At 40.5% G+C, this 25,750-nt stretch overlaps 1 protein-coding gene across 2 annotated transcripts in view; it reads left to right on the top strand.

Moving 5' to 3' along the window:
* Window positions 1–25,750, top strand: part of atp10d (ATPase phospholipid transporting 10D) — a 197,248-nt gene that overhangs the window by 63,264 nt on the left and 108,234 nt on the right. For both annotated transcript variants that reach the window (XM_080188039.1, XM_080188045.1), the window contains exons 2-3: window positions 17,979–18,313; window positions 20,551–20,745. In XM_080188039.1, coding sequence (XP_080044165.1) covers window positions 18,030–18,313; window positions 20,551–20,745 — 479 coding nt within the window. In that variant the 5' untranslated portion in view covers window positions 17,979–18,029. The remainder of the gene's footprint in view (window positions 1–17,978; window positions 18,314–20,550; window positions 20,746–25,750) is intronic.

Raw genomic sequence — 25,750 nt, 5'->3', positions numbered from 1 at the left:
ACTATGCTCCCTGAAGTCAATGACAATCTCCTTCGTTTTACAGACATTGAGGGAGAGATTATTGTCGCATCAGTTCACCAGATTCTCTATCTGTTTCCTGTACTGTGTCTCATCATTGTTTGAAATCTGACCCATTACAGTGGTGTCATCAGCTAGCTTGAAAATGGACTTGGAGAGGAATTTAGCCATGTAGTCATAAGTGTATAAGGAGTACAGTCTTGTAAGGCAGTGGTGTTGAGGATAATTGTGGAGGAGGTGTTGTTGCCTATCCGTACTAATTATGGTCTGTGGGTTAGGAAGTCTAGACTCCGGTCACAGCGAGCAGCTGAGCCCAGGCCAGCAAGTTTGGAGATGAATTTTGTAAGGAAAATGGTGGTGAAGATTGAGCTGTGGTCAATAAATAAGTCTGACATATGTGTCTGTTGCCTAGGTGTTCCAGGGTTGAATGTAGGGCCAGGGAGATTATGTCTGCGGTGGACCTGTTCCGGCGATAGGCGAACTACAGCAAATCCAGATAATCTGGGAGACCAGAGTTGACACTTGCCATGACTAACCTTTCAAAGTACTTCATAATGATGGATGTCAGAGCCATCGGGCAATAGTCATTAAGGCATGCTGGCTGGCTTTTCTTTGGTACAGGGATGTTGATTGTTGCCTTGAAGCAGATCAGTTCAAGGTGAGGTTAAGGATGTTGGCGAATACACGCTCTAGCCGTTCTGTGCAGGATCTGAGCGCTTGGCCAGGTACCCTATTCAGGCCATTCATATACAGGAACAGCCAAATCCTTCTATACTGCAACATTCAACAATCCAAGTTTAAATAATATTCTGCTGTTCTGTTCATCAAATCAAAATCCTGCCAAAGGGTACAACCTCAGTTTCCCACATTCTACCTCATTTGCTAAATTTTTGTCTATGCCCTTAACCTATCTATGTAGATTTTCAGACTCCCCTTATCCTCTTTACCGCATGCTGTCCTTCATAGCTTTGTATCATTAGCAAATTTAGCCACAATACAGTCAGTTTCTTAATCCAAGTCATTAATATAGATTGGAAATAGTTGAGGCTGCAGGGTTGATCCCTACAGCACTCCTCTAGTTATAATTAAAAAAAAAATTATCTTGACTCTTTGTTTTTAGTTAACCAATTCTCTAATATGATAATATGTCCTGCCCAACACTATGATCTCATCTTGTACAATAACGTTTGGTGTGTTACCGTATCAATAACCTTTTAGAAATCCAAGTATGTTACGCCTATGGGTTTCCCTTTATCCACCCTGCATGTTATTTAGTCAAACAACTCTAAAGTTCTCAAACAATATTTCCCTTAAAACTTGTCCAGTCTGCCAAATTGTATTGTGATTTCTAATGTCCTGCATCTACCTCCTTTAATAATGGATTCTAGCAATTTCTCAATAACAGATGTTAGACTAGCTACACATGGATTTCTACTCTCGTCTACCTTCTTATGTAAATAGAGGTGTTATATTTGTGGTATTCTATACCTTTACAGAGTAGAGGGGATTTTGAAAGGTTACAACCAATGCATCTTCTACGAATGCAGCCATTTCTTTTAGGACCAAGGATGTTGGCTGTCAGGTCCAGAGGACATATCAGCCTCTAGCCCCATTAGTTTTCCTAGTACTTTTTTCGACTGATCATTTTTGTTTCAAGTTCCTCCCTTACCTTTGTCTCTTGATTTCTTGTTAGTCGTGGGATGCTTTTTGCGTCTCCTACAAAATACTTGTTCGAGTCTCTGCCATTCCTTGTTTCTCATTAATTCCCCAGTTTCACCATCTAAAGGACAAATGTTTACTTCAGTACTAAAAGAAGCTTTTACTGCCTGTTTATATAATTTTGCTAGCTTTCTCTTACACATCTGTTCCTCCCTATATTACTTTTGTAGTTATTTGCTTGTTTCTAAAATTGTTCCAATCTTCTGAGCTACCACTAATCTTTGCAGAAATGTACATATTTTCTTTCAAATTGATTCCATTCTTAACTTGCTTAGTTAGCTATGCATGGTGTATTAAAGTAAGTGTCTTTCTTCATGGAATGTAAATTTCTTGAGTTATGAAATATCTCTTTCAATGTTTGCCACTGCTTCTCTAATTTCTTACCTTCTATCCTCAGTTCACTTTAGACAACTCTGTTCCCATACCTTTTATAATACCTTTAGTTAAGTTCAAGACACTACTTTTGATCCAAATTTCTCCCCCTTGAACTGACTATGAAATTGTTTTGTATGATAATCACTGTTATCCTTTACAATGAGGTCATAATTAATCCTGCCTTATTGCCAGGTCTTAAATAGCCTGTTCCTTGATTGGTTCAGGGCAGGGCAGGTTGAGAGAGTAGTTACTAAAGCATATGATATCCTATGCTTTATTTGTAGGGGCATAATATACAAAATCAAGGAGATTGTGTTGAATTTGCGTAAGCTACTGTTTCGGCTTCAGCGGACAATTTGTAGCCAGTCTGAATATTGCGCTTTAAGAAGGATATGAAGATATATAGAGAGAGTGCTGAAAAGATTCATGAGAATGGTTCCAGAGATGAGGAACTTTAGTTATGAAGGTAGATTGGAAAAGTTAAAACTGTTGAAGTTTATATTGGTAAAAAAGTTAAAACTGCTAAAGAGGGAGAGCAATGAAAGTTTACCAGACTGATCCTGGATCGTTATATGAGGAGAGACTGAGTCAATTAGGATTATGTTCATTGGCGTTTAGAAGATTGAGAGGGGATCTCATTGAAATGTATAAAATTCTAACAGAGTTAGACAGAATTCAAAAACAATGTTGCCGATTGACAGGGGAGTCCAGAACTAGGGCTCAAGGGGTAAACCTTTTAGAACTAAGTAAGGAGAAATTTCTGCACACAGAGTGCTGAGTCTGTGGAATTCGTTACCAGAGAAAATTGAGGCAAAAACGTTGTGGTGTGAATTCAAGGAGTAACTTGATATAGCTCTTGGAGCTAAAGGGATTAAGTGATATGGGTTGGGGGGGGAAATCAGGACATTGAATTTGACCAACCATGATCATAATGAATGGCAGCGCAGGCTCGAAGGGAATGGCCTACTCATGCTTCTGTTTTCCATTTATGTTTCTATGTATGTTTTCCTTGGAGAAGATTTGTTTTATTGTTGTCACATGTATTAGTATGCAGTGAAAAGTGCTGTTTCTTATGTGCTATACAGATAAAGCGTACAATACATAGAGAAGGAAAGGAGAGAGTGCAGAATATAGTATTACAGTCATAGCTAGGGTATAGAGAAAGATCAACTTAATATGAGGTAGATCCATTTAGAAATCTAATGGCTGCAGGGAAGAAGCTGTTCTTAAATTGGGTTAGTATGCCTCCTCAGACTTTGTATCTTTTTCCCATTGGAAGAAAGTGAAAAAGAGTATGTCCTGGGTGTGTAGGGTCCTAGATTATGCTGGCTGCTTTTCCACAGCAGCAGAAAGTCATTGACAGAGTCAATGGATGGGAGGCCAGTTTGCGGGATGGGACTGGTCTTCGTTCACAATCCTTTGTAGTTTTATGCGGTCTTGGACAAAGCAGTAGTCATACCAAGCTGTGATATATCCAAAAAGAATGCTTTCTATGGTACATCTGTAAAATTTGGTGAAAGACTGAGTAGAAATGCCAAATTTTCTTAGCCTCCTGAGAAAGTAGAGGCTTTGGTGGGCTTTCTTAACTATAGGGTGGTGTGGAGAGACCAGGACAGGTTGTTGGTGATCTAAAAACCTGAAACTCTCGACCATTTCCACTTCACCCTATTGGTTAGACAGGGGCATGTCCTCCAATATGCTTTTTGAAGCCAATAACTATCTCCTTTGTTTTGTTGACATTAAGGGAGAGATTGTTGTCATCTCACCAGTTCACCAAATTCTGTTTTTTTCCTGTACACTCCCTCATCGTTGTTTGAGATCCAACCCACTATGGTGGTGTCATTAGTAAACTTGAAAATCGAGATTCAGGGGATTTTGGCCACATAGTCATCGGTGTATAAGGAGTACAGTGAGGGGCTGAGGACACAGCCTTGTGAGGCACTGGTGTTGAGGATGATCGTGGAGGAAGTGTTGTTATCTATCCTTACTGATTGCGGTCTATGGGTTAGGAAGTCCAGGATCCCATTGCATAGGGAGGAGCCGAGCCCCAGGCCATGGAGTTTGGAGACGAGTTTTGTAGGAATAATGGTGTTAACTACAGCTCAGCCTTCAATGAGTAGGAGTCTGGCATACATGTCTTTGTTGTCTAGGAATTCCAGGGTTGAGTGTAGGACCAGGGAGATGGTGTCTGCTGTGGACCTGTTGAGGTGATAGGTGAACTGTAGTGGATCCAGGCGAGGTGGGAGGCTGGAATTGATTCATGCAATCACTAACTTTTTGAAGCACTTTATAATGATGATTTCAGAGCCACCGGGATGATGGTCGTCTTCTCAAAACAGGTAGGGACTTCACATTGGTGCAAAGAGAAGTTGAAGATGTCTGTGAATACCCCTGTGAGCTGATCCATGCAGGACCTGAGTGCTCGTCCGAATATCCCATTTGAGCTGGTTGCTTTCTGTGGGTTGACTTTCGAGAAGGCTGCTCCGACATCTGTGATGCTGACCTCAGATACAGGTGTGCCCAAGGTTTCCAGGATGCTGATCTTGCTGATCTCTTGTTCAAAACAGACATAGAATGCGTTGAGCTCATCGGGGAGGGAAGCATTGTGCCAGCAACTTTATATGCCTTCATCTTGCAGCCTGTTACGTCTTGCAGACCTTGCCATAGTCAGTGGGCATCTGTGTGACCAGCCTGGGACTCTAATTTGGTCCGGTACTGTCTTTTTGCATCTTTGATGAGTCTCCTTAGGTCATATCTGGATTTCTTGTGTCGGTCAGGGTTACCTGACTTGAACGCCTCCAACCTGGACTTCAGCAAGCAATGAAAGAGAAGGTGAGAAGGGATTTGCTAGTACTGTTTGAAGTTATAAGAGGTCTGGATAGGGTTGATATGGAGGACTGTTCCCACTCACAAAAGGATCAACAAATATCAGGCTCAGATATAAAGTATTTGGCAAAAGATGCAAAAATGACGAGCAAGAAAAAATCCTCACACAGTAAGTGGTGAAGGCCTGGAATGCACTGCTGGAGAATGTGTTGGAGCGCAACACCTTCCAGGACAAAGCAGCCTGCATGATTGGCTCCCTATCTACCAGGGTAATTATTCACTTCCTCCATGCCAAGTAAACAGTCTGCGGTGTGTACCATCTACAAGATGCATTGCTACAACTCAGCTAGTTTCCTTCAATGGCATCTTCAAACCGTGAAATTTACCACTTAGGGCAGCAGATGCATAGGAACACCACCACCTCCAAGAATCAGAACATCCTGACTTGGAACTATATTGCTATTCCCTCCCCATTGCTCCTTCAAAATCTTGGAATTGTGGGCGTACCAAACCAGACATTCACATCCCACAAAAGAGTAATGGAAAAAATATTATTTGATGCTGAATGATTAGAAGATCACGTTTTCTAATTATCTACTGTTGCATTCCAAATTGTACTTTTCATTATCACTGTCATTTCTATGGGTTTTGCATATTAGTTATTAATAACGGCTTATTATTCCTACTTCATTGCTTCCTGACATGGCTCTTTCTTAAACGAGTCATGTACTTTTAAATTTCTAAATGTAAAGCCTTGCATCCAGCAGTGAGGATAATTTTTGTTCTTGTTATATTGCACCATCTGCTGGATCACACAAGTTATACTTACTACAGCTTCTTGTATTTATAAATTGTTCGGAGAAGCATTCCTCTGGCGGGTGAAACTAGAAGTAGTAGTCATACCCTCAAAATAAGAGGGAGCAGATTTAGGACTGAGTTAAGGAGGAACTCCTTCAGCCAAAGACTATGAAATTCCTTGCCCAAAGAAGCAGTTGAGAACCTCATTGAATATTTTTAAGGCAAAGAAAGATTTTTGAACAGCAAGGAATTAAGAGTTATAATGACCGGGCTGATAAGTGGGGCTGAGTTCCCAAAAAGATCAACCATGATCTTATTGAATGGCGGAGCAGATCAAGGGGCCAGATGGCCTACTCCTGCTCCAAGTTCTTAGATTTGATTGGCAGATTGTGAGGTGTTTCTCCTTTTTTTTTTGCTCTTTAGGTATCACTTGATGGTCCTGAGTTTTCTGCCTCAAGGTCAGTGCCATGTCCTCCATAACAGTAGGGCAAAGAAGCCAGTCCTGAATCCACCCCCAGCCAGAATGGGGGTAGCACTTGGTATCAATCTGATCCACACTGGGCAGCCAGCCAGCCTGCTGACCCCCACAAGGAGACTTGTGAATCCGTGTTGGAGCCAGAGCTATGGACAGGCATGGCAGAAGCTCCAATTTTCTTCCATCCCATGATTGACCAGAAATCCCCCTCAGCCTCACTGCCTGCCACCAGCATATGTTGGAAGGTGCTATGAAAATGCATGTCTTTTTAAATCACAGCTTTCCAATGTATTGATTTTATTTTTGAAAGGGTTGGTTTATTTATATTTACAATTTCTTTCATCTGAGTGATCCTATTTACAGCTAAGAAAGGGGTTTGACCCTAAGTTTGTTAAAATTGGAAATATACTGTTCTTCATGGGTTCCTGGCCTTGAATCGTTCGAAATGAACCGTTTCCTTGAACTTGCCTCAATTGTCATGAATGACTTCCACTTTCCATATTGTACAATTCTTATTACTAGGTATTGATTTGGTTTTTATTTTTTTTAATGCTGTGATTCAGTTTGAAGTCATGTATACTGGTAGAATTAAAACCCTGACTGCAGCTTCAGCAGTCATTCGGCAATGAGCCAGTGCAATCAATTGACTTGGTCTCCTTTGGATTATTCTTATAGTTTGTTTATTTGTTTTTTTTATTTTATAGCCTTCGGGGGATTCAATGCAATCACAATGTACTGTACTAGCTTTGAAAATGAAATATCTAGCAGCTGCATCGATATTAGATTCTCTCCCTGAAGGTCTGGCTGAAGCTTGTGTAAATCTATGCTATCTTCAGACATTTAAATGAAGCATAAACATGGATCTAGTGGGAACTCTGCAGTGCTCACAAAATATTTCCAGATTGAAGGTTCTTGGTGTTATTTCAAGAATGTTTTTTCCTGTTTTAATTGTTCTACATGGATTGTTTAAAAAAAACTCTTGAAAGACAGCGGTGACTACCTGACTACAATATACACTTTGCTCCCCAAGGAGTTGAATGTGTTTTTGGCCCCTGTTGGCAAAATGCATAGTAGACCCCATCTCCTGTTGGCTTTGCACTGTCCTGATACTTTGCAAATATTTTTAAGATGCAGTGTCAAAATGCAATTACTTGTCTGCCACAGTTGTTGTTTTAGAACATGAACTAATGGAATTTCCCTGGAAAATACCACGTAATTCCCTAGAATTGTTCACCTGTAACTTTAAAGAGCTGTGACCCTCTTTCTCTTTCCCACCCCTCCTTCCTATTCCAGTGTTACAATCTCTGCTACATTTGATGCAGAGGACAACGCTGATCTGGGAAGATGCAAGTATTCCTGGCCTCTGTTTTATTTGGATCCTTTTCTCAGCCAGCTGAACTTTTCATTTCTGCTTGTGTCTTCCAATACTTCTCTAGACAGTCAGCTTTCAAAGACCATCAGTGACTGACTGTCAGTGTCAATCTCTACAATCTTTTTGCCTTCTTTGTAGATATCATTTTCTTGGTAGTGTTGGTATATGGCCATCTGTTGAACATGTCTAAGTTAGTGCTGATGCTGTTGCTGTAGCAATGAGAGTATGCTAATGGAATGAGCATTCTCCAACCCAAGATGTCTGGGTTGATGACCTTTTATATTTCTAAGAAATGCCAATGATGCATCTAAGATAGTGAAGGTGGAAATTGTTCAGCCTTTTCTCCTGCCTAGCATATGTTGTCCAGGTCTTACTACTGCAGAGGGGTGTGCTGAGAGTGCAGGCTTGGAAGACCTGTGGTTTAGTGTTCTCAGGTTGTGGTTGTTCCACACACTCAGACTCAGCTTGGACAGAAGCATCCCATAAACTGCAACTGTTATGTTAATTCCAACATAAGAGTAACTTAGACAGGCACATGAGTGGGTAGGATATGGGAGATTGTTTTAAATAAGGTTCATTAGCATTGGGACGTCCCTGGTAATGTAAAAGGATGTGGTATGATGATAATGTTTTTCTCTTTTATACTCACAGGTTTTAAGTCGGTCCGCCTTGTTGCCCAACAAGGGGCATACACGCGATGGGTCGTACTTGGGCTGCTCTTGAATGTTCGAGAGTGGGCTAGTGCTTCATGTCGTTAGGGTGTGCTGAAACTGGACCAGATGCTGGGCAACACGACAGCTCAGTGACTACCACTGTTTGCTGTGCAGACACATGGATTTGGGCCAGTGTCTGTGGGAGTTTGCGCATTCTCCCCATGCTTGCGTGGGTTTTCTCCGGTTTCCTCCCACACCCCAAAGATGTGCTATTTGGCTGATTGGAAGTAATAAATTGTCCCTAAATTAGTTTCCCTCAATGTGGAATGCCACAAAACAATAGATAAGGGTCATGGGTGGAGGGGGGGAACTGGTAATGTTAAAATGTGGAGCGGGCTCGTTGGGCCGAAGGGCCTGTTTCCCGGGCTGTTTTTGTTCTTTGTAACATCAGGTGACAGATTGTTGGTGATTGTGGAGCTTAGACATGCAAAGCTATCAACCTTCAGCATCATGCTGTCACTGCTTACAGGTGACAGAATGGCAACATCTTGGACCATGACATTTATGTTCCTGATGCTGATGGTCAAATCAAACCCTTTTAATGAGCGTCTATCCATTTTCCACAGCAGATGTTCCTCAGTATGGAGTGGCATTGTCAGTTTAGAGCCACTTTTTGATGAGGACTTAGCGTACTTTTATCTTGGTTCTCAGGCGCAATAGGCTGAACAACTTTTCACCAGTTCTGGTATGTAAGTAGACACCCTCTGTGGTCGGCATGATTTTTGATTTGATTTATTATTGTCACATATATTAGTATACAATGAAAAGTATTGCTTCTCACATGCTGTACAGACAAAATACACTGTGCATAGACTGCATAGGGAAGGAAAGGAGAGGGTGTGGAATGTAGTATTACAGTCATAGCTAGGGTGTAGAGAAAAATTAGTTTAATATAAGGTAGGTCCATTCAAAAGTCTGGCCGCAGGGAAGAAGCCGTTATTGAGTCAGTTGTTCTGTGACCTCAGACTTTTATATCTTTTTCCCAACGGAAGAAGGTAGAAGTGAATATATCCAGGGTGTGTAAGGTCGTTGATTATGCTGGCTGCTTTTCTCAGGCAGTGGGAAGTGTAGGTGGAGTCAGTGGATGGGAGACTGGTTAGCATGATAATCCTTTATTCCCAATCCTTTGTTGTTTCTTGCAGTCTTGGTCAGAACAGGAATCATACTAAGCTGTGATGCACCCAGAAAGGACGCTTTCTGTGGCACATCTGTAAAAGTTGCCCTGAAGCCATGTCATGAAGCCATATGACAGAGTGTTGATTTCAGAACACAATCTCATTTGGCCCCACTGCAGGTTCAAAAGGGTTCTAGTGTTGCCCTGTCAGAGCTGACCTTAGTCATCTTGTTATCATGGAAAAAGATCATATGCAGCAGCTTCATTTTCTCCAGCGACTTATATAGGTTGCCTCTGCTCAGGTGGTCAAATGTCTTGCTGAGATCACTCAAGGGAATATATTGTGGTCTCCTTTGTTTGTGGCATTTCTCTTGCAGTTGCTGGATTGAGAATCATAGAAGAACTGAATTAGTGCAGCACAGAAAGAAGCCATTTGTTTATCATGTATGCATTGCTAAAGAGCAGATCGCTGCCATTCTTCCAGCTTCTCCCCGTAATCCTACACCTTTCTTTTCAGATAAATGTCTAATTCCCTTTTCAATTATTCAATTGAACCTGCCTTCACCACACTGTCAGGCAGTGCATTCCAGATCTTAACTACTTGCTACGTGTAAGAAGTTTTTTCTCACGTCATTTTTGCTTTATTTGCTGGTGACTTTAAATTTGTGCCCTTGCGTTCTTGATCTTATTTCAAATGGGAACAGTTTTTCCCTATCTATATTCTCCACTCATGATTTTGATTACCTCTATCAAGTTTCCTTTCAGCCTTCTCTTTTTCAAGAGAAAACATCCCAACTTCTTCAAACTATCTGTCCTGCCACCTCCAATGACTTAGACACATATGCACTCCAATCTCTCTGCTCTAAATTCCTTTTAGAATTGTATACTTTATACTTTCTCCATGTTCTATTTTTCTCTTTCCTGGGTTGTGGGCAGTGTTGCCAGGCCAGTGAATGTTGTCCATCCCTATTGCCCTTGAACTGAGTGGCTTGCTGGGCCATATCGTAGGGAACTTTAAGCAAATCACATTTCTGTGACTCTGGAACCACATATAAGCCAGATCAACTAAGGATGTGAGATTTCTATCTGCTACTTGCCTGCCCATTCTACCAACTTGTTCGTATTCTTTTGAAATTCTACAGTATCCTCCTCGCTGTTCAATGCTTCCAAGTTTTGTATCATCAACAAATTTTGAAATTATGAAGAATGAAAATATCCTGTTGATTGTAGATCTTCCTGTTCTGAAACCAAACTGGGATTCAGGTTAGATGTGTTAAGCCAGAATGCTGGTCGGCCTGTTGCCTTTATATTTTTGTAGTAATGTCAAACAATACTGCCTACCCAGATATAATCTGACAGCTTCTCAAGTCAATTGAACAGACACTGTGCAACATTCTACAGAGTGCAGAAATGAATTGGAACATACTTTGAGACAATACCTACAATACAAGAATAGAAAAGTGCTATACAATTATTGCAGCACTTTTTGGAGCTTCCATTATCTCTTTTATACACTGTCCTACCGTGTAGTTAAAATTAGGGGGCTTGTACACCACTCCCAAAGTGACTTCTTGGCTTTATAATTTTTCATCTCAACCCAAGGTGCTTCAACATCCTGGTTTCCTGAAATTAGGTCACCCTTTTCTAATGTGTTAATGCCATCACAAATTAACAGAGCCAGACTTCCTCCTTGCTAAATGTCACATATCCTTCAATATTCAGGTCTTTATTTTAAATTTCTATTTGCATTATTAGTTCATCTGTTTTGTTTCAAATACTAGGTACGTTCAGATCTGGAGTCTTAAGTTTTGGCCTTTTATTATTTTTGTAGCGTCCAGCCTTCTCTGATTTATTGTTAAGATTTGTACTTTCTGTCCTTTACATTACAGTCTATTCATTTTTTTACCATATTGCCTTGTTTCTTTGGTGTATCTACATCTTCCCAAATTTGATCTCTTGCCTCCACTATTTAGTCTCAAGCTCCCAGTTTACTTCAGCTGTAAACCATCCCACTTTCCCCAGTACTGGTGCCAATGCCCCATGAACTGGAACCTACTTTTCCCACACCAGTCTTTGAACCACACATTCACTTCTCTAATTATATTTGTCCTGTACCAATTTGCACATGGTTCAAATTATGACCTTTTAAATTATCAATTTGATAATTGCAAATTATGATCTTTGAAATTATGACCTTTTGAGATTCTCAATTTCACACCTGGTTTCTCATGCTGACTATGCAGAACCTTCTTCCTTGTCTTGCCTATGCCATTGGTGCCTATATAGATCACAACCTTTGGATCATCTCACTCCCACTGCAACTTTCTATCCACACCTGAGCAGATGTTTGGAATTCTGGCACCAGGCAAGCAACATAGCAAGGAGCGAAAGTCCAGATGGCTATGGAGAACAATGTCAATCCCCCTCACTATATTATCCCCTACTACTACATTCTTATAAGCTCCTCCCACTTGAATGGCATCCTCCATCACAGTGCCATGGTCAGTCAGCTCATCAACCACGCTGTTTCCATTCTCATTCATGCAAGCTGAAAGAACCTCTATCCTAAGGAGTGTGATTGCCTGAAACAGAACATCCAGGTAACTTTCACCCTCCTCGATGTGTCACAATGTCTACAACTCTGCCTCCAGCTCAGTGATTCTGCAGACATGCTTGCCTTAGATAACTGAGATGAAAAGGCATTTCTTCAGCCAGAGGGTGGTGAATCTGTGGAATTCATTGCCACAGAAGGCCGTGGAGACCATGTCATTGAGTACATTTAAGACAGAGGTAGATAAGTTTTTGATTGATAAAGAGATCAAAAGTTACAGGGAAAAGGCAGGAGAATGGAGTTCAAAAATTTATCAGCTGCTATTGAATGGTGAAGCAGACTCGATGGGCCAAATGGCCTAATTTTTTTCCTATACCTTATGGTCTAATCGTGGTATCCATGAGCCACCACATGCTGCAGCTTTGATGCATCATCCATTAAGTGTTAATTAATTACTTAATTATTTTGTTCAATTATTTATTTTCATTTTAGGTATTTATTAAACTTATCATAAATTCTGGTACTACATCTCTTGGACGTTGCTTCGGGAGTTGCCTATTGCTTCATGTCGTTAGTGTGCTTAAACTGGACCATCTCAAGGGCAACATGACAGCTCAGAGACTATCTCTGTTGCTGTGCGGACACATGGATTTGGGCCTGTGTCCGTGGGAGTTTGCACGTTCTCCCCGTGGTTGCGTGGGTTTCCTCCGGGTGCTCCGGTTTCCTCCCACATCCCCCCAAAGATGTGCTTTTAGGCTGATTGATTGGGTACTAAATTGTCCCTAAATTGGACCTCCCTGATCCTTGCACGTTAGGTATAGACTAAAATCATGAATAGGTCACTGAGACAGTGGGACGGCAGCGCGGACTCGTTGGGCCGAAGGGCCTGTTTCCCGTGCTGTGTTGTTCTTTGTTCTTTGTTCTTTGTACATTAAGCCTTTGGAAAATAGACCTTGACCACTTAGTGGATATTCACCAGACTCACCAACAGTTTACTTCCTCCCCTGTAGTAGAGCAGAAACAGGGTGAAAAAGGAGTTCCTCTGTCCCCTCCTCATCAAACTTCCTGTTTTCACCAAACTTCCACATTTTGTTTGAAGTCACATTATACCAAGTAGTTTCTAACTAAGTCACTTAACGTTTGCCACATCACTGTGCTTCCAAATTCCTCTTTAAAACTCCTTCTTGTACTCACAGACCCCACTCCACAGTGTTCCCTCCAATTGAATAGTTCCAGGGTCTGTTGCCTCAGTGTTATTGTGTCATCAGATATCATCCAGCTTCCTATGTGTGTTCCTGCTCTACCAACTGCTGCTTCCCAATTTTAGCATACTGTTGCTTCTCACACATCAATCCCTGGCCTCTTCTCTCACCCACCTGTGTATCAGTAGCTCCTGATTGGCCTGTTCTTGTCTGATTTTCATGCGCCCAAGCCATGCGTTTTGCCTATCCTCACTGTATACTGTAGACTTAAAAAATGGTTAAGGATGGTGGATAGAAATTGCTTGCACTGACACAAGAAAGTGTGTGAAAGCCAGTGGGAAAGAGTCGGGCAATTTGCAGTTGAGAAAAGGAACAAAGTTAGAATAAGAACCTAAAACTTAGAGAAAAATGGGTATGAACTGTAAAGAGAGAAAAAGAAACTGAACAACAAAGAAAGCATGAGGGAAAGTACAGTAGTTGTAACAAATGAGAACCATGGTTGCAAAACAACGGAGACACTATTGTATTTATTTCCTCAAGGTCTTCATCACGAGAGATAAATTACTTTTTTTTAAAACAAGCAAGCTTCCATTTTACTGTTTCTGTGTAAATTTTAGCTGTGTATAGAAATTATCATTAATTCTGAACAGGCATTTAATCACTGCATTTCCCATCCTACTGTGACGTCAGTGGATTCCTTGCTATTACAGATCAAGTATTCATTATCTAGAATCATTGGGGATGATGGTCTTTCAGATTTCAGATAACTTTTGTTTTTAGATTTCACATATAGGATTAGGCCTACTTAAACTACAACAGCCTAAGCCTTGGCTAGCTATAGTCTAAAATGACTGGAAAAGTAAGATGTATCACTGAATAATAAATACAGGATATCTATAATAAATTCCCACCCTGGCTCCATCTGCCATTCTGCTTGTAGGAGAAGGTTCACAATCTTAACCTGCAAACAACTAGACTTCCCATTCTAAAGGTCAGATGCAGTTGGCAATTTTGGTTTTGATTGTGTCAGCTCAGGTCAGGCACTTCCAATGCTAAAGTTCAGGTGCAGCTGCAAATGGCAAGGTTCGTGTCTGTGTGGGTCAGGGATTTCCTGTGCTAAAGGTTGGGTGCGGCGTCAGCAAGATTTACGTTGGCTTGGGTCAGATACTTATTGTGCTGAAGGTCAAAAATGTGCAGTTTTTGGATTTATGGGTAAAGGATACTTGACCTGTACTGTGAATTGCATTTACGGTTTGTACGGTTGTGATTAAAATGGCAAATAAATTGCTACTAATTTCATCTACCAATATCTCTTAGAATTTAAACACTAAGTTTGTAAATTGGTCTAGCATTATTTCAATTAGTGTATGAAGTACTTTAAAACTTAAGGGATGGAAAATATAAACAGAAATGTCACTGCATTTGAGTGATGAGCACAGGAGAATGGCATTGAAATAGAAGATCAGCAGGATCATATTGAATTGCGGAGCAGGCTTGAAGGGCTAAATGATCTACTCCTGCTCTTATTTTTGGTTTTTATGTTTCTATACACTTATCAACCTATCTTAGCAAAGAGATTTTGTGTATTTTCCTGTCACAGGAGGACTGAGGAAAACTTGGAAAACTACAGTTACTACAAAACTGGGGTACTGAACATTATGTCTGCAACATCTTTATCTATTTTATTTGAATAACTTTCTCCAAAGGTTTTGTTCTCTTTATTCTTTCAAGAGACATGGGCATCTCTGGCTAGAAACAGGGTTTGTTGCCCATCTCTAATTGCACTTTGAGGAGGTGCCGACAATTGCTATGTCCAGAAATATATCCACTGTGCTGTGAGGAAGAAAGTTCTAGGTTTTTGATCCAGCTGTAATGAAGAAACAAAAGTACAGTTTCAAGTCAGAATGGCCCGTGACTTGGAGGGGAACTTGATTGATGTACACTACTTTCCAGCTTAGGACTCGTTTGGTAGCTGATTTCCTCCCATATCTCTGAAACTGGGATGTTATATGTATCCTCTAGGCTACCTTGAGAGCAGGTTCTTTTTCTCTTCCTGACCTCTTACTGCTGTATAACTCTCAGTTACATGTGCTTGTCTCTGACTCACTGCAAAAATAAAGAAGCCAAGCACAATTTGGAATCATAGCTCGCAACCAATTCTAAGTTTGGAGAATCAGACTGGAGTAATAAAAACTATTTATATAAAATAGGAGCAGGTGTAGGCCACTTGACTCCTTTGATCTGAGACCATAACTCCACTTTCCTGCCTGTCTCCCACAACCTCTCCCCCCACCTCCCCTTAGCAAACATCCTGTCAATATCTGCATCAGAATCTTATATGTTTCAATAAAGTTGCCTTTCGTTCTTCTAAACTGCAATGAGTATAGGCTCAATTTGCGCAACTTTTTCTCATAAAACGACCTCAAACAACTTAGTTGCATGGTGGTATTCTAAGATTTAGACGTAGGCTGCACCAATGGAGCTGTGCTAGCCATGTTGATGTTGGCCCACTGTAGCATTTGGGATCACCTCTGAAGACAGGTTGGCAGAGGAGATATTTTGATAGACACTTGATATTCTAAATATCTATGGATCTGTATGTTCCCTTCCCAGTTAATAGTTACGGTTTAACAATGCAGTTACTGACGTTATCATCATCGCTGAGTATCTATTAATCAATTTGTTTTTCACCTTTTCTTCAAAATGTTGGCTCAATATTAAAAAATACTTTCACAGACACCTGCAGTCTGTCTATCTTGTCCTCCTTCGAAGTGCCCATTGCTCATTAAGTGAGCCAAGACATTGTTAGCAGGTGTATTGATTGCATGGTGCATCGCAGCCGAGCTCATCTGATGTTTCACACACATGGCCTTTTGGCACGAGTCATCAGATAGCAACCAACAGCAGAAATAATCACAATTTTCCATCCTACTGAACTGAGGAAAACTGATGCCAATTCCATTTCCCTTCGTAAAACAGATAACAAAACACAGAGAAAAGATTATATTTAGGATCTTCTATGTTGATTGATACACTGGGGAGACCATTAAGAATCTAGGGTAAACATGAAGAAACTTTTACCACTTCTGAGGGAGTCCAAAATAGGAGTGATAAATATAAACTAAATAAATTCAGAAGTAAATTAAAGAGTAACTTATCCAGGCATGAATATTAAACTTGCTTTCATATGGCGTGGTTGAAGAGAACAGCAGTGAAATGTTGTGAGGGAAGCTAGATAATTACAGAGGTGAGAAAGAAACTGGAAGATATGATTGGGTGAGAGGAGGCTTGTGGGAGCATTAATACTGGCAGAAACCTGTTGGACTGAATGGCCTGATAATATGTCATTCATCTTTGAGCTAATGAGCTCTTTAGGATTTTGTACTTTCTGTGCCAGGCTGTTCAAATCAACTGTAAATTCACCCTGGTACCACGAGGGGGTGCCATGCTCTTGCTAATCACCAGTGTTCCTTAGACAGCACCTTTCAAACCCACAACCTCTGCCATCCAGAAAGACAAGGGCGGATGTATGGGAACATCACCTGAAAGTTGCCCTCCAAGACACTCCCCATTCTTACTTGAAGACACGTCACTGTTCCTTCACTGTCATTGGGTCAAAATCCTGGAACTCCCTCCCAAACAGTGCTGTGGTTCTACCTATGCCACATGCACTGCAGCAGTTCAAGAAGGCAGCTCAGCATCACTTTCTTAAGGGCAATTAAGGATGGGCAATAAATGCTGGCCTAGCCAGCCAAGTTCACATTCCATGTACAAATAAAAACAATTAGTTTGACAACTCCAGCAACATAATGTTCCTTTAAAAGAAGGACCAACATCTGAACTTACTGCATGTTGCATATAGTTATCTATGTACAAGTCCATTTCGCACAGTGGTATCATTCTTGCCCCGACTCAAAGTTTTTATTTATTAGTCACAAATAAGGCTTATGTGAACATTGCAATAAAGTTACAGTGAAATTCCCCTAGTCGCCACACTCCAGCGCCTGTTTGGATCAAAGAACCTAACCAGCATGTCTTTCAGACTGTGGGAGGAAACTGGAGCACCTGGAGGAAACCCACGTAGAAACAGGGACAACACATGCAAACTCCACACAGACAGTAGCCCAACCAGGAATTGAACCCAGGTCCCTGGTGCTGTGAGGCAGCAGTGCTAACCACTGTGCCATTGATATCAACTAATATCAAGTCAAGTCCAAGTCCAGAACCATGAATTGAGGCTAACATTTTAGCATAGTATTGAGGTAATGTTTCACAGCGTGTGGAGATACTATATTTGAAATATTTGCGTTATTAGAGCAAAACCATTGTGTAAATAGAAAGCTGTGGTTTTGGATTTGATTTTCTTGTAACAAACGTGACTCTGGTTTTCTGGCATTTTTGCAGGTATCATTTACCAGCTTATTCCGTCTATTGTGTTCTTATATAAAACACTAATCAGTTCAAAACTGCTTGAATTCTTCTTTTCCCACCAATTAAAGACTTTTTTCTTCCTGAAATGAATGACCTTTTTGGTATCTCTGTCCTGAAAAATGGAAGACGTTGTGGTAATAATCAGTTTGAGCAATGATCATTTATTTTTAGTATTAACTTCGAACATTAAGTCTGCTTTTAAAAATTAAAACACTCTTACTTATATTCTTTTATTAACATGCAAAAAAGCAATTGAGGAATTTATTTATTTTGCTTGAAAATTAATTTCTGGAGATTGTGTATGGTTTAAATTCTTTCAAAATTGAATCACTATCTTCAAAGCCATTGTGTTGATTTTGTTGTTCCCCTTTGTGCTTCTTCTAGCTGAGCCCTGGTTGATTCAGAATACTCAGATATACTTGCTGGCTAGGATTTATGAAGATGGCACACCCCATTCAATGGGCACGTTACAGATGGCAAAGAATGCTGTCTACAGTTGGGAGAAGTAATAGATACACTTTATCATCAGTCCCTGGACGGTTCAGACCTTCTCAGCCACAGAAAACTGGATGCAAACGTCGATTAGTAATTCCCTGCTTTGCTGAATTCACTGAAGAATATGAAAAAGTTTTCAAAAATTATATGACCAATAGGATTCAAACAACCAAGTATACTTTGCTGAACTTCATTCCCAGGAATTTGTTTGAACAGTTTCACAGGTACTGTCTATAACTGGAAAGTTGCTTGTACAATATAGCCCAGTGTTTTCCAAATGTTTTCTGGGTGTGACCCCATTTTAATACCTCAGGCTTGTGTGACCATGGGTTGGGTGAATTCGGGAGAAGGAAGATTAGTATGGTGGGAATTGTTTAAATTGAAAAATTCAAAAAAACAAATACTACGTTTTCTCAGAAATATTTTACAGCAGCAAGCAGAAGGTTAGGCCACAGCCACCCATAGGGGGAAAAAAAGGCTGATTTAAAGGGGTCTGGCAGCTGTTAGCATTTGGCCCAGCCTCAATGGAAGCCATTGCTGCCCTGTAGTAATGTAAACCTAAACTTCCCACAGTTTGGGAAGTTTAGATTTAACTTAGTGATGACAATATATTGGAATAATTTTCACTCGCCTGGATGAAAGCAGCTCTAACAACTTTGGCCTAGTGGTATTATTGCTAGACTATTCCTCCAGAAACTCAGCTAATGTTCTGGGGATCCAGATTTGAATCCCGCCAGATGGAATTTGAATTTGATTTTTAAAAAAAATCTAGAATTAAGAAATCATTGTCAATTGTCATAAAAACCCACCTGATTCACTAATGTCCTTTAGGGATGGAAATTTGCTGTCCTTACCCGGTCTCGTCTATATGTGATCCAGAGCCACAGCAATGTAGTTGACTCTCAACTGCCCTCCAAGGGCAAGTAGGGATGGGCAATAAATGCCCATGTTCCATGAATGAATGAGAGAAAATGTCCAGGACAAAGCAGCGTACTTGATTGGTACCCTTCCACAAACATTCATTCACTCCCACTATCACCGTTACACAGTGGCAGCAGTGTGTACCATCTATAAGATGCACTGCAGGAACTTAATGAGGCTCCTTAAGCATCTTCCAAACCCATGAACACTACCACCTAGAAGGTGAAGGGGGGAGTGGAGTTTAGTGATAGCAATGTCACAATGTCAAGGTTAAATTCTCTATTGTTGGACTTGATCATTGCCCGGCACTTGTTGACATTGGTTGACAGGAACAAGAAAAGATCATGGCCATTATATCTACTACATTTCTGTCCTCACTCCTTCTACCTTGTCCCTTCAGGAATACGATAGTGTTCCCCATGTTCTTACCTTTCTTTGCATCAGCCTCCACATTCGTTGGGTCATCCACCAAGAATTTTTATCATCTACAGAGAAATGCTTTGCCATCCATATGGATGTAGGCACTGATGCATAACTTAAGTGTGAAAATTTTTACTGAAGAAATTAATGGCTGTAGGAACAGGAATAAGTCTTTCAATTCCTTCATTCATGTTCTGCAATGCTATGAGATTATGGCTAACCAATACTTACTCAACTTTTATATGTCAGTTAAATCAATGCTGTCATGGGTGCATCATCAAAAGATCCTACTATACTATTTGAAGAGCAGGAAATTTCTCCTAGGTTTCCTGGTTAATACTTATCCATTCAAAATCACAAAAACAGAGTACCTAATCATTTAACTCACTTGTGGGAGCTTGCTGTGCACAAATTAGCTGTTGTGATTCCCTATATTACAGCTGTAATTAGATTAAATACTTTTTTGATTGTAAATTGTAAACATTTATATTTCCCTTATAGCACTGTGAAAATGTTTGAATTAATATTTCTTTCAATCCACTGAAATGTTATAAACCTGAATTTTGACCACTTTTATTCACTTGAGCCATCTTAATAATGTAGAACAAAGTTAAAATACTGAAATGCTGGAAATTTGAAATAAAATTAGAAAAAAAATGAGGGTGGAAAGAACGAACAGTTCTCCCATGAGCTCTCAAGAAAAGGACAATTAATTTATTTGATTTGCGTAGTAGAGAAAGAAGCTAGTGAGTTGGGAAAGGAGAGTGCTGAGAAAGTTGTTTTTTTTGCAAGGCATGGTGCAGGGTGCTGAGTACCACTCCAAGCAGTTTGGACTTGCTGCCATCACTCATTGTAGCTTTATGGACAATATAATTTAGTCAACTCCTGATAATTCAATCTAGATTTGGTGCAGAAGATTAAACCATCGTTGTTTGAATTATGCAATGTAAATACTTCAGCAAAAGGGAAATTACAGGCTAGAAGACTCAGAAAATATGAACCAGTGACTTAGTCATCTATAATTAGCAAACAATTAAAAAAATGTAATTTTGATAGTACTAAAGAATTATTCTGTTGCCTGTTTTATATTAATCTCAATTTCTTCTCTGTATTCCTTCAGGGCTGCAAACCTTTATTTCCTGTTAATAGTTGTTTTAAACTGGGTGCCATTAGTGGAAGCATTTCAAAAGGAGATAACCATGCTACCATTGGTCGTGGTCCTTGCAATTATTGCAATTAAGGATGGAATTGAAGATTACCGCCGCTATAAATTTGACAAACAAATAAACAACCGAACAACTAAAGTATATGACAAGTAAGTCCAAGCATTTCCCTCTTTTCAATTTGCCAGATGCAAAATAGCCCACAACAATTTCAGAAATATAATATTATTAGTTTAAATAATGTCTAGGTATGTTTTTAAGACCTACATAAATTATTTGTCAAATATTTGAAAATGACAGTGTGTATACAAAATATTACAGTGGAGCCTATCAGCACAACAGCTTTATGGAATTACTGCATGCAATAAAATATTCATATGAATTTCAAAATGATTGTGACCAATTCTCTACAGTTAGTTTTTGATGAGATAAGCATTTTATGCAAGTGAAACCTTCAAAACTGAAGCAAGCATTAGTTTGTCAGTGGGAGTCAGCTTCTCCTAATGTCTTGTAAATGGTTTAGAAAGTAACTTGTACCTGATCTCCAAAATTTAAATGAAGCAACATTTTTTCCCCTTTTAGTCTGCAGAAGAGTCATATGGTTGCAAAATATTAACTCTTTACTCTCCCTACAGAAGTTGCCAGATCTGCTGAGTTTTTCAGCATTCTCTGATTTTTGTTTCGGATTCTAGCATCCAAAATACTTTGATTTTATTTAAAAATAAGCCATTGGTCCCTAACCTACTGCAAATCTTTCACGTGAAATAATCAAGTCACTTGATCCATCAGCTTTGCCAACTTTCTGGTAGGAGAAACTTTTTCTACTACTTAGCTGTTGTGGTTAAGATGAGTTCTGGAACTCAGGACGATGTTAACAGAAAAGGATGATTGTAATTTCAGCATTTTTCAATAATTTTTAATGTCATTGGATCATTTCAACTTAAAAGTTTGATTTATCAAAAACCATTTTCCCTAATACGCTGGAAAATACTTTGTAACAGAAAAGGTAAAGGTTTCTTTTTATCGGATGTTACGTTTAATGGGCTCACCAACGTTATTGCATTTAATGATATAAACTATCGGAGGATGTAATTACAGGAGCAGCAACTTACTTCTAATGTGGCAAATGTTCAATTCTCCCTTTCGGCCACAATAATTCTAATTCACAGTAAAATGTAAAGTTGCCAGAGTGCCTGAAGACCAAAGGCTGCTCTCCCCTTTGAGGTGGAGAGGTGACTGGTGGTGATTTACCTTGAGGATCATCATACCTCAGACAAGGGGTGAGGTTCAGGAGGCAGGGCCTTCATGAATAACCTCAGCCAGCATGGGAATTGAACTGGCACTGTTGGCATCATTCCACATCACTCACGAGCCATCCAGCCAAATTTAGCACATTCAACCATTGAAAAGGATTTGGGTGTGACTGTTACAAATAACCTGAAGTTCATGAATCTTGTGGCTCAGGCAACACAGTGGGCAGACAGTGGTTTACAAAAGTGTTTATTTTCGAGTCAGGATGTTGGCGTTCATCCCTAGAAGCAACTAGTACGTCCACATTTGGAAAATGCAATCCACACTTAGAAAGATATACACTTTATAAAGATATGTTACCAGGAAAATGGAAGGCCTGAGGCCAAAATACCTTATGTAAAGCATTAAAGAATTTTTGGATTATAATGTTTAGCAAAGACCAATTTTTGATTTGGTTGAAGTTAATACATGGCTTCACTATCGCTTAGCCTGAAAATTTCTTTATTTGCAATTACAGTTTTTTTTTGTGGTCATTAGCATAAACTACAGATACTTGATGGTCACCATTTTTTTCACACAGAATTGTTGAGACTTGGAGTGCTTTTTTTGTTGTGAATGCTGAAAATATGGTTATTTCTAGAAGAATTGTTCAAAATTTGTGATGCTGTTGCTGCTGTTGTTTTTAATACAGTGCCTATGTGCTTCACACTATAGCAATAATGAAATAAATGGTTATGATAGTAAATAAATAAACCGGGGGGGGGGGGCGGGGTTTAAACTGATTCAGAGGGGGAATGGGAACCTGAATTGTAGCCCCAATGTACAGGAGGATGAGAATAAGGAGGTCATGGATAAGGTTTCTAGGTCGCAGCAGAGTATTGGCAGGCGGGAGGGTGGGTTGAAGTGTGTAAACTTTAATGCGAGGAGCATACGCAATAAGGTGGATGAACTTGCAGCCTGGATTGGTGCCTGGGACTTCGATGTTGTGGCCATTTCAGAGACATGGATAGAGCAGGGACAGGAATGGTTGTTGAAGGTTCCAGGGTTCAGATGTTTCAGTCAGAGCAGAGAAGGTGGTAGAAGAGGGGGAGGGGAAGGTGGTAGAAGGATGAGGGGAGATCTTATAGAGACGTATAAGTTAATGAAGGGGATGGATAGGGTGGAGGTAGAGAGATTCTTCCTGCTCAGAAAGGACAACAGGACTAGAGGGCACAGCCTCAAGATAGGGGGGGGGCGGGCAGTTTAGAACGGAGTTGAGGAGGAACTTCTTCACTCAAAGGGTGGTGAATCTCTGGAATTCTCTGCCAGTTGATGTGGTGGAGGCTACCTCACTAAATATATTTAAGATACGGGTAGATGGTTTTTGGTAGGCAAGGGAATTAAGGGTTATGGGGGGAAAGCGGGAAAGTGGAACTGAGCCACTTCAGATCAGCCATGATCTTATTGAATGGTGGGGCAGGCTCGAAGGGCTAGATGGCCTACTCCTGCTCCTATTTCTTATGTTCTTATGGGAGGCATGGCATTGTTAGTCAAGGACTGTATTATGGTGGCAGAAAGGACGTTTGATGTGGACCTGTCTATTGAGGTAGTATGGGCTGAGATTAGAAACAAGAAAGGAGAGGCCACCCTGCTGGGAGTTTTTTATAGGCCTCCAAAAAGTTCCAGAGATGTAGAGGAAAGGATTGCAAACATGATCCTGGATAGGTGTGAAAGTAACAGGGTAGTTGTTATGGGGTCTTTAACTTTACAGATATCGATTTGGAAAAGCTATAGTTCAAGCACGATAGAGGGGCCAGTTTTTGTCCAATGTGTGCAGGAAGGTTTCCTGACACAGTATGTAGATAGGCCAACAAGAGGTGAAGCTACATTGGATTTGGTACTGGGTAATGAACCAGACCAGGTGTTAGACTTGGAGGTAGGTGAGCACTTTGGTGATAGTGACCACAATTCAGTTACGTTTACCTGAGTGATGGAAAGGGATAGGAATATACCAAAGGGCAGAAGTTATAGCTGGGGGAAAGGTAATTATGAGGCTATTAGATGAGATTTAGGATACATAGGTTGGAGTAGGAAACTGCAGGGGCTGGGAACAACTGAAATGTGGAACTTATTCAAGGAGCAGCTACTGCGAGTCCTTGATAAGTATGTACCTGTCAGGCAGGGAGGAAGTGGTCGAGCAAGGGAAACGTGGTGTACTAAAGAAGTTGAATCTCTGGTGAAGAGGAAGAAGGAGGCTTATGTAAAAATGAGACATGAAGGCTCAGTTAGGGCACTGGAGGGTTACAAATTAGCCAGGAAGGAGCTAAAGAGAGTGTTAAGAAGAGCTAGAAGAGGACATGAGAAGACTTTGGCGGATAGGATCAAGGAGAACCCTAAAGCTTTCTATAGGTATGTCAAGAATAAAAGATTGGGTAGGGCAAGGTTAGGGCCAGTCAGAGACAGTAGTGGGAAGTTGTGCATGGAGCCTGAAGAGATAGGAGAGGCACTAAATGAATATTTTTCGTCAGTATTCACACAGGAATATGTCAGTGTAGTCGAGGAGAATACTGAGGTACGGGCTTTTAGACTAGATGGGATTGAGGTACATAAGGAGGAGGTGTTAGCAATTCTTGAGAGTATGAAAATAGGTAAGTCCCCTGGGCCAGATGGGATTTACCCTAGGATTCTCTGGGAGGCTAGGGAGGAGGTTGCAGAGTCTTTGGCTTTGATCTTAATGTCGTCATTGGCTACAGGTTTGGTGCCGGAAGACTGGAGGATAGCAAATGTTGTCCCCTTTTTCAAGAAGGGGAGTAGAGATCATCCTGAGAATTATAGACCGGTGAGCCTTACTTCTGTTGTGGGCAAAGTTTTGGAAAGAATTATAAGGGATAGGATTTATAATCATCTAGAGAAAAATAAATTGATTAGGGATAGTCAGCACGGTTTTGTGAAGGGTAGGTCATGCCTCACAGACCTTATCAAGTTTTTTGAAAAGGTGACCAAAGAGATGGATAAGGGTAAGGCAGTTGATGTGGTGTATATAGATTTTAGCAAAGCGTTTGATAAGGTTCCCCATGGTAGGCTACTGCAGAAAATGCAGATGCATGGGATTGAGGGTGATTTAGCAGTTTGGATCAGGAATTGGCTAGCTGATAGAAGACAGGGAGTGGTAGTTGATGGGAAATATTCAACCTGGAGTTCAGTTACTAGTGGTGTACCTCAGGGATCTGTTTTGAGGCCACTGCTGTTTGTCATTTTTATAAATGACGTAGATGAGGGTGTAGAAGGATGGATTAGCAAATTTGCTGACAACATCAAAGTCGGAGGAGTTGTAGACAGTGAGGATGGATGTTACAGTTTGCAGAGGGACGTAGATAAGCTGCAGAGCTGGGCTGAGAGGTGACAAATGGAGTTTAATGCGGAAAGGTGTGAGGTGATTCACTTTAGTAAGAGTAACAGGAGTACAGAATATAGGGCTAATGGAAGGACTGTTGGTAGCGTCGACGAGCAGAGAGATCTCGGTGTACATGTGCATAGATCCCTGAAAGTTGGCACCCAGGTTGATAAGGTTGTTAAGGTGTATGGTGTGTTAGCTTTTATTGAAAGAGGGATTGAATTTCGGAGCCGTGAGGTCATGTTGCAATTGTACAAAACACTGGTGCAGCCGCACTTGGAGTATTGCGTACAGTTCTGGTCACCGCATCATAAGAAGGATGTAGAGGCATTGGAAAGGGTGCAGAGGAGGTTTACCAGGATGATGCCTGGTATGGTGGGAAGGTCTTATGAGGAAAGGCTGAGGGACTTGAGGTTATTTTCATTAGAAAGAAGAAGATTAAGAAGTGACCTAATTGAGGCATACAAGATGATCAGAGGGTAGAAAGGATGGATAGTGAGAGCCTTTTTCCTCGGATGGTGATGACTAACACG

The sequence above is a fragment of the Carcharhinus amblyrhynchos genome, chromosome 1 (assembly GCF_965287045.1).
Source record: "Carcharhinus amblyrhynchos chromosome 1, sCarAmb.v2.hapA, whole genome shotgun sequence".
Lineage (NCBI taxonomy): Eukaryota > Metazoa > Chordata > Chondrichthyes > Carcharhiniformes > Carcharhinidae > Carcharhinus > Carcharhinus amblyrhynchos.
This window is presented reverse-complemented; position numbering and strand designations above follow the sequence as displayed.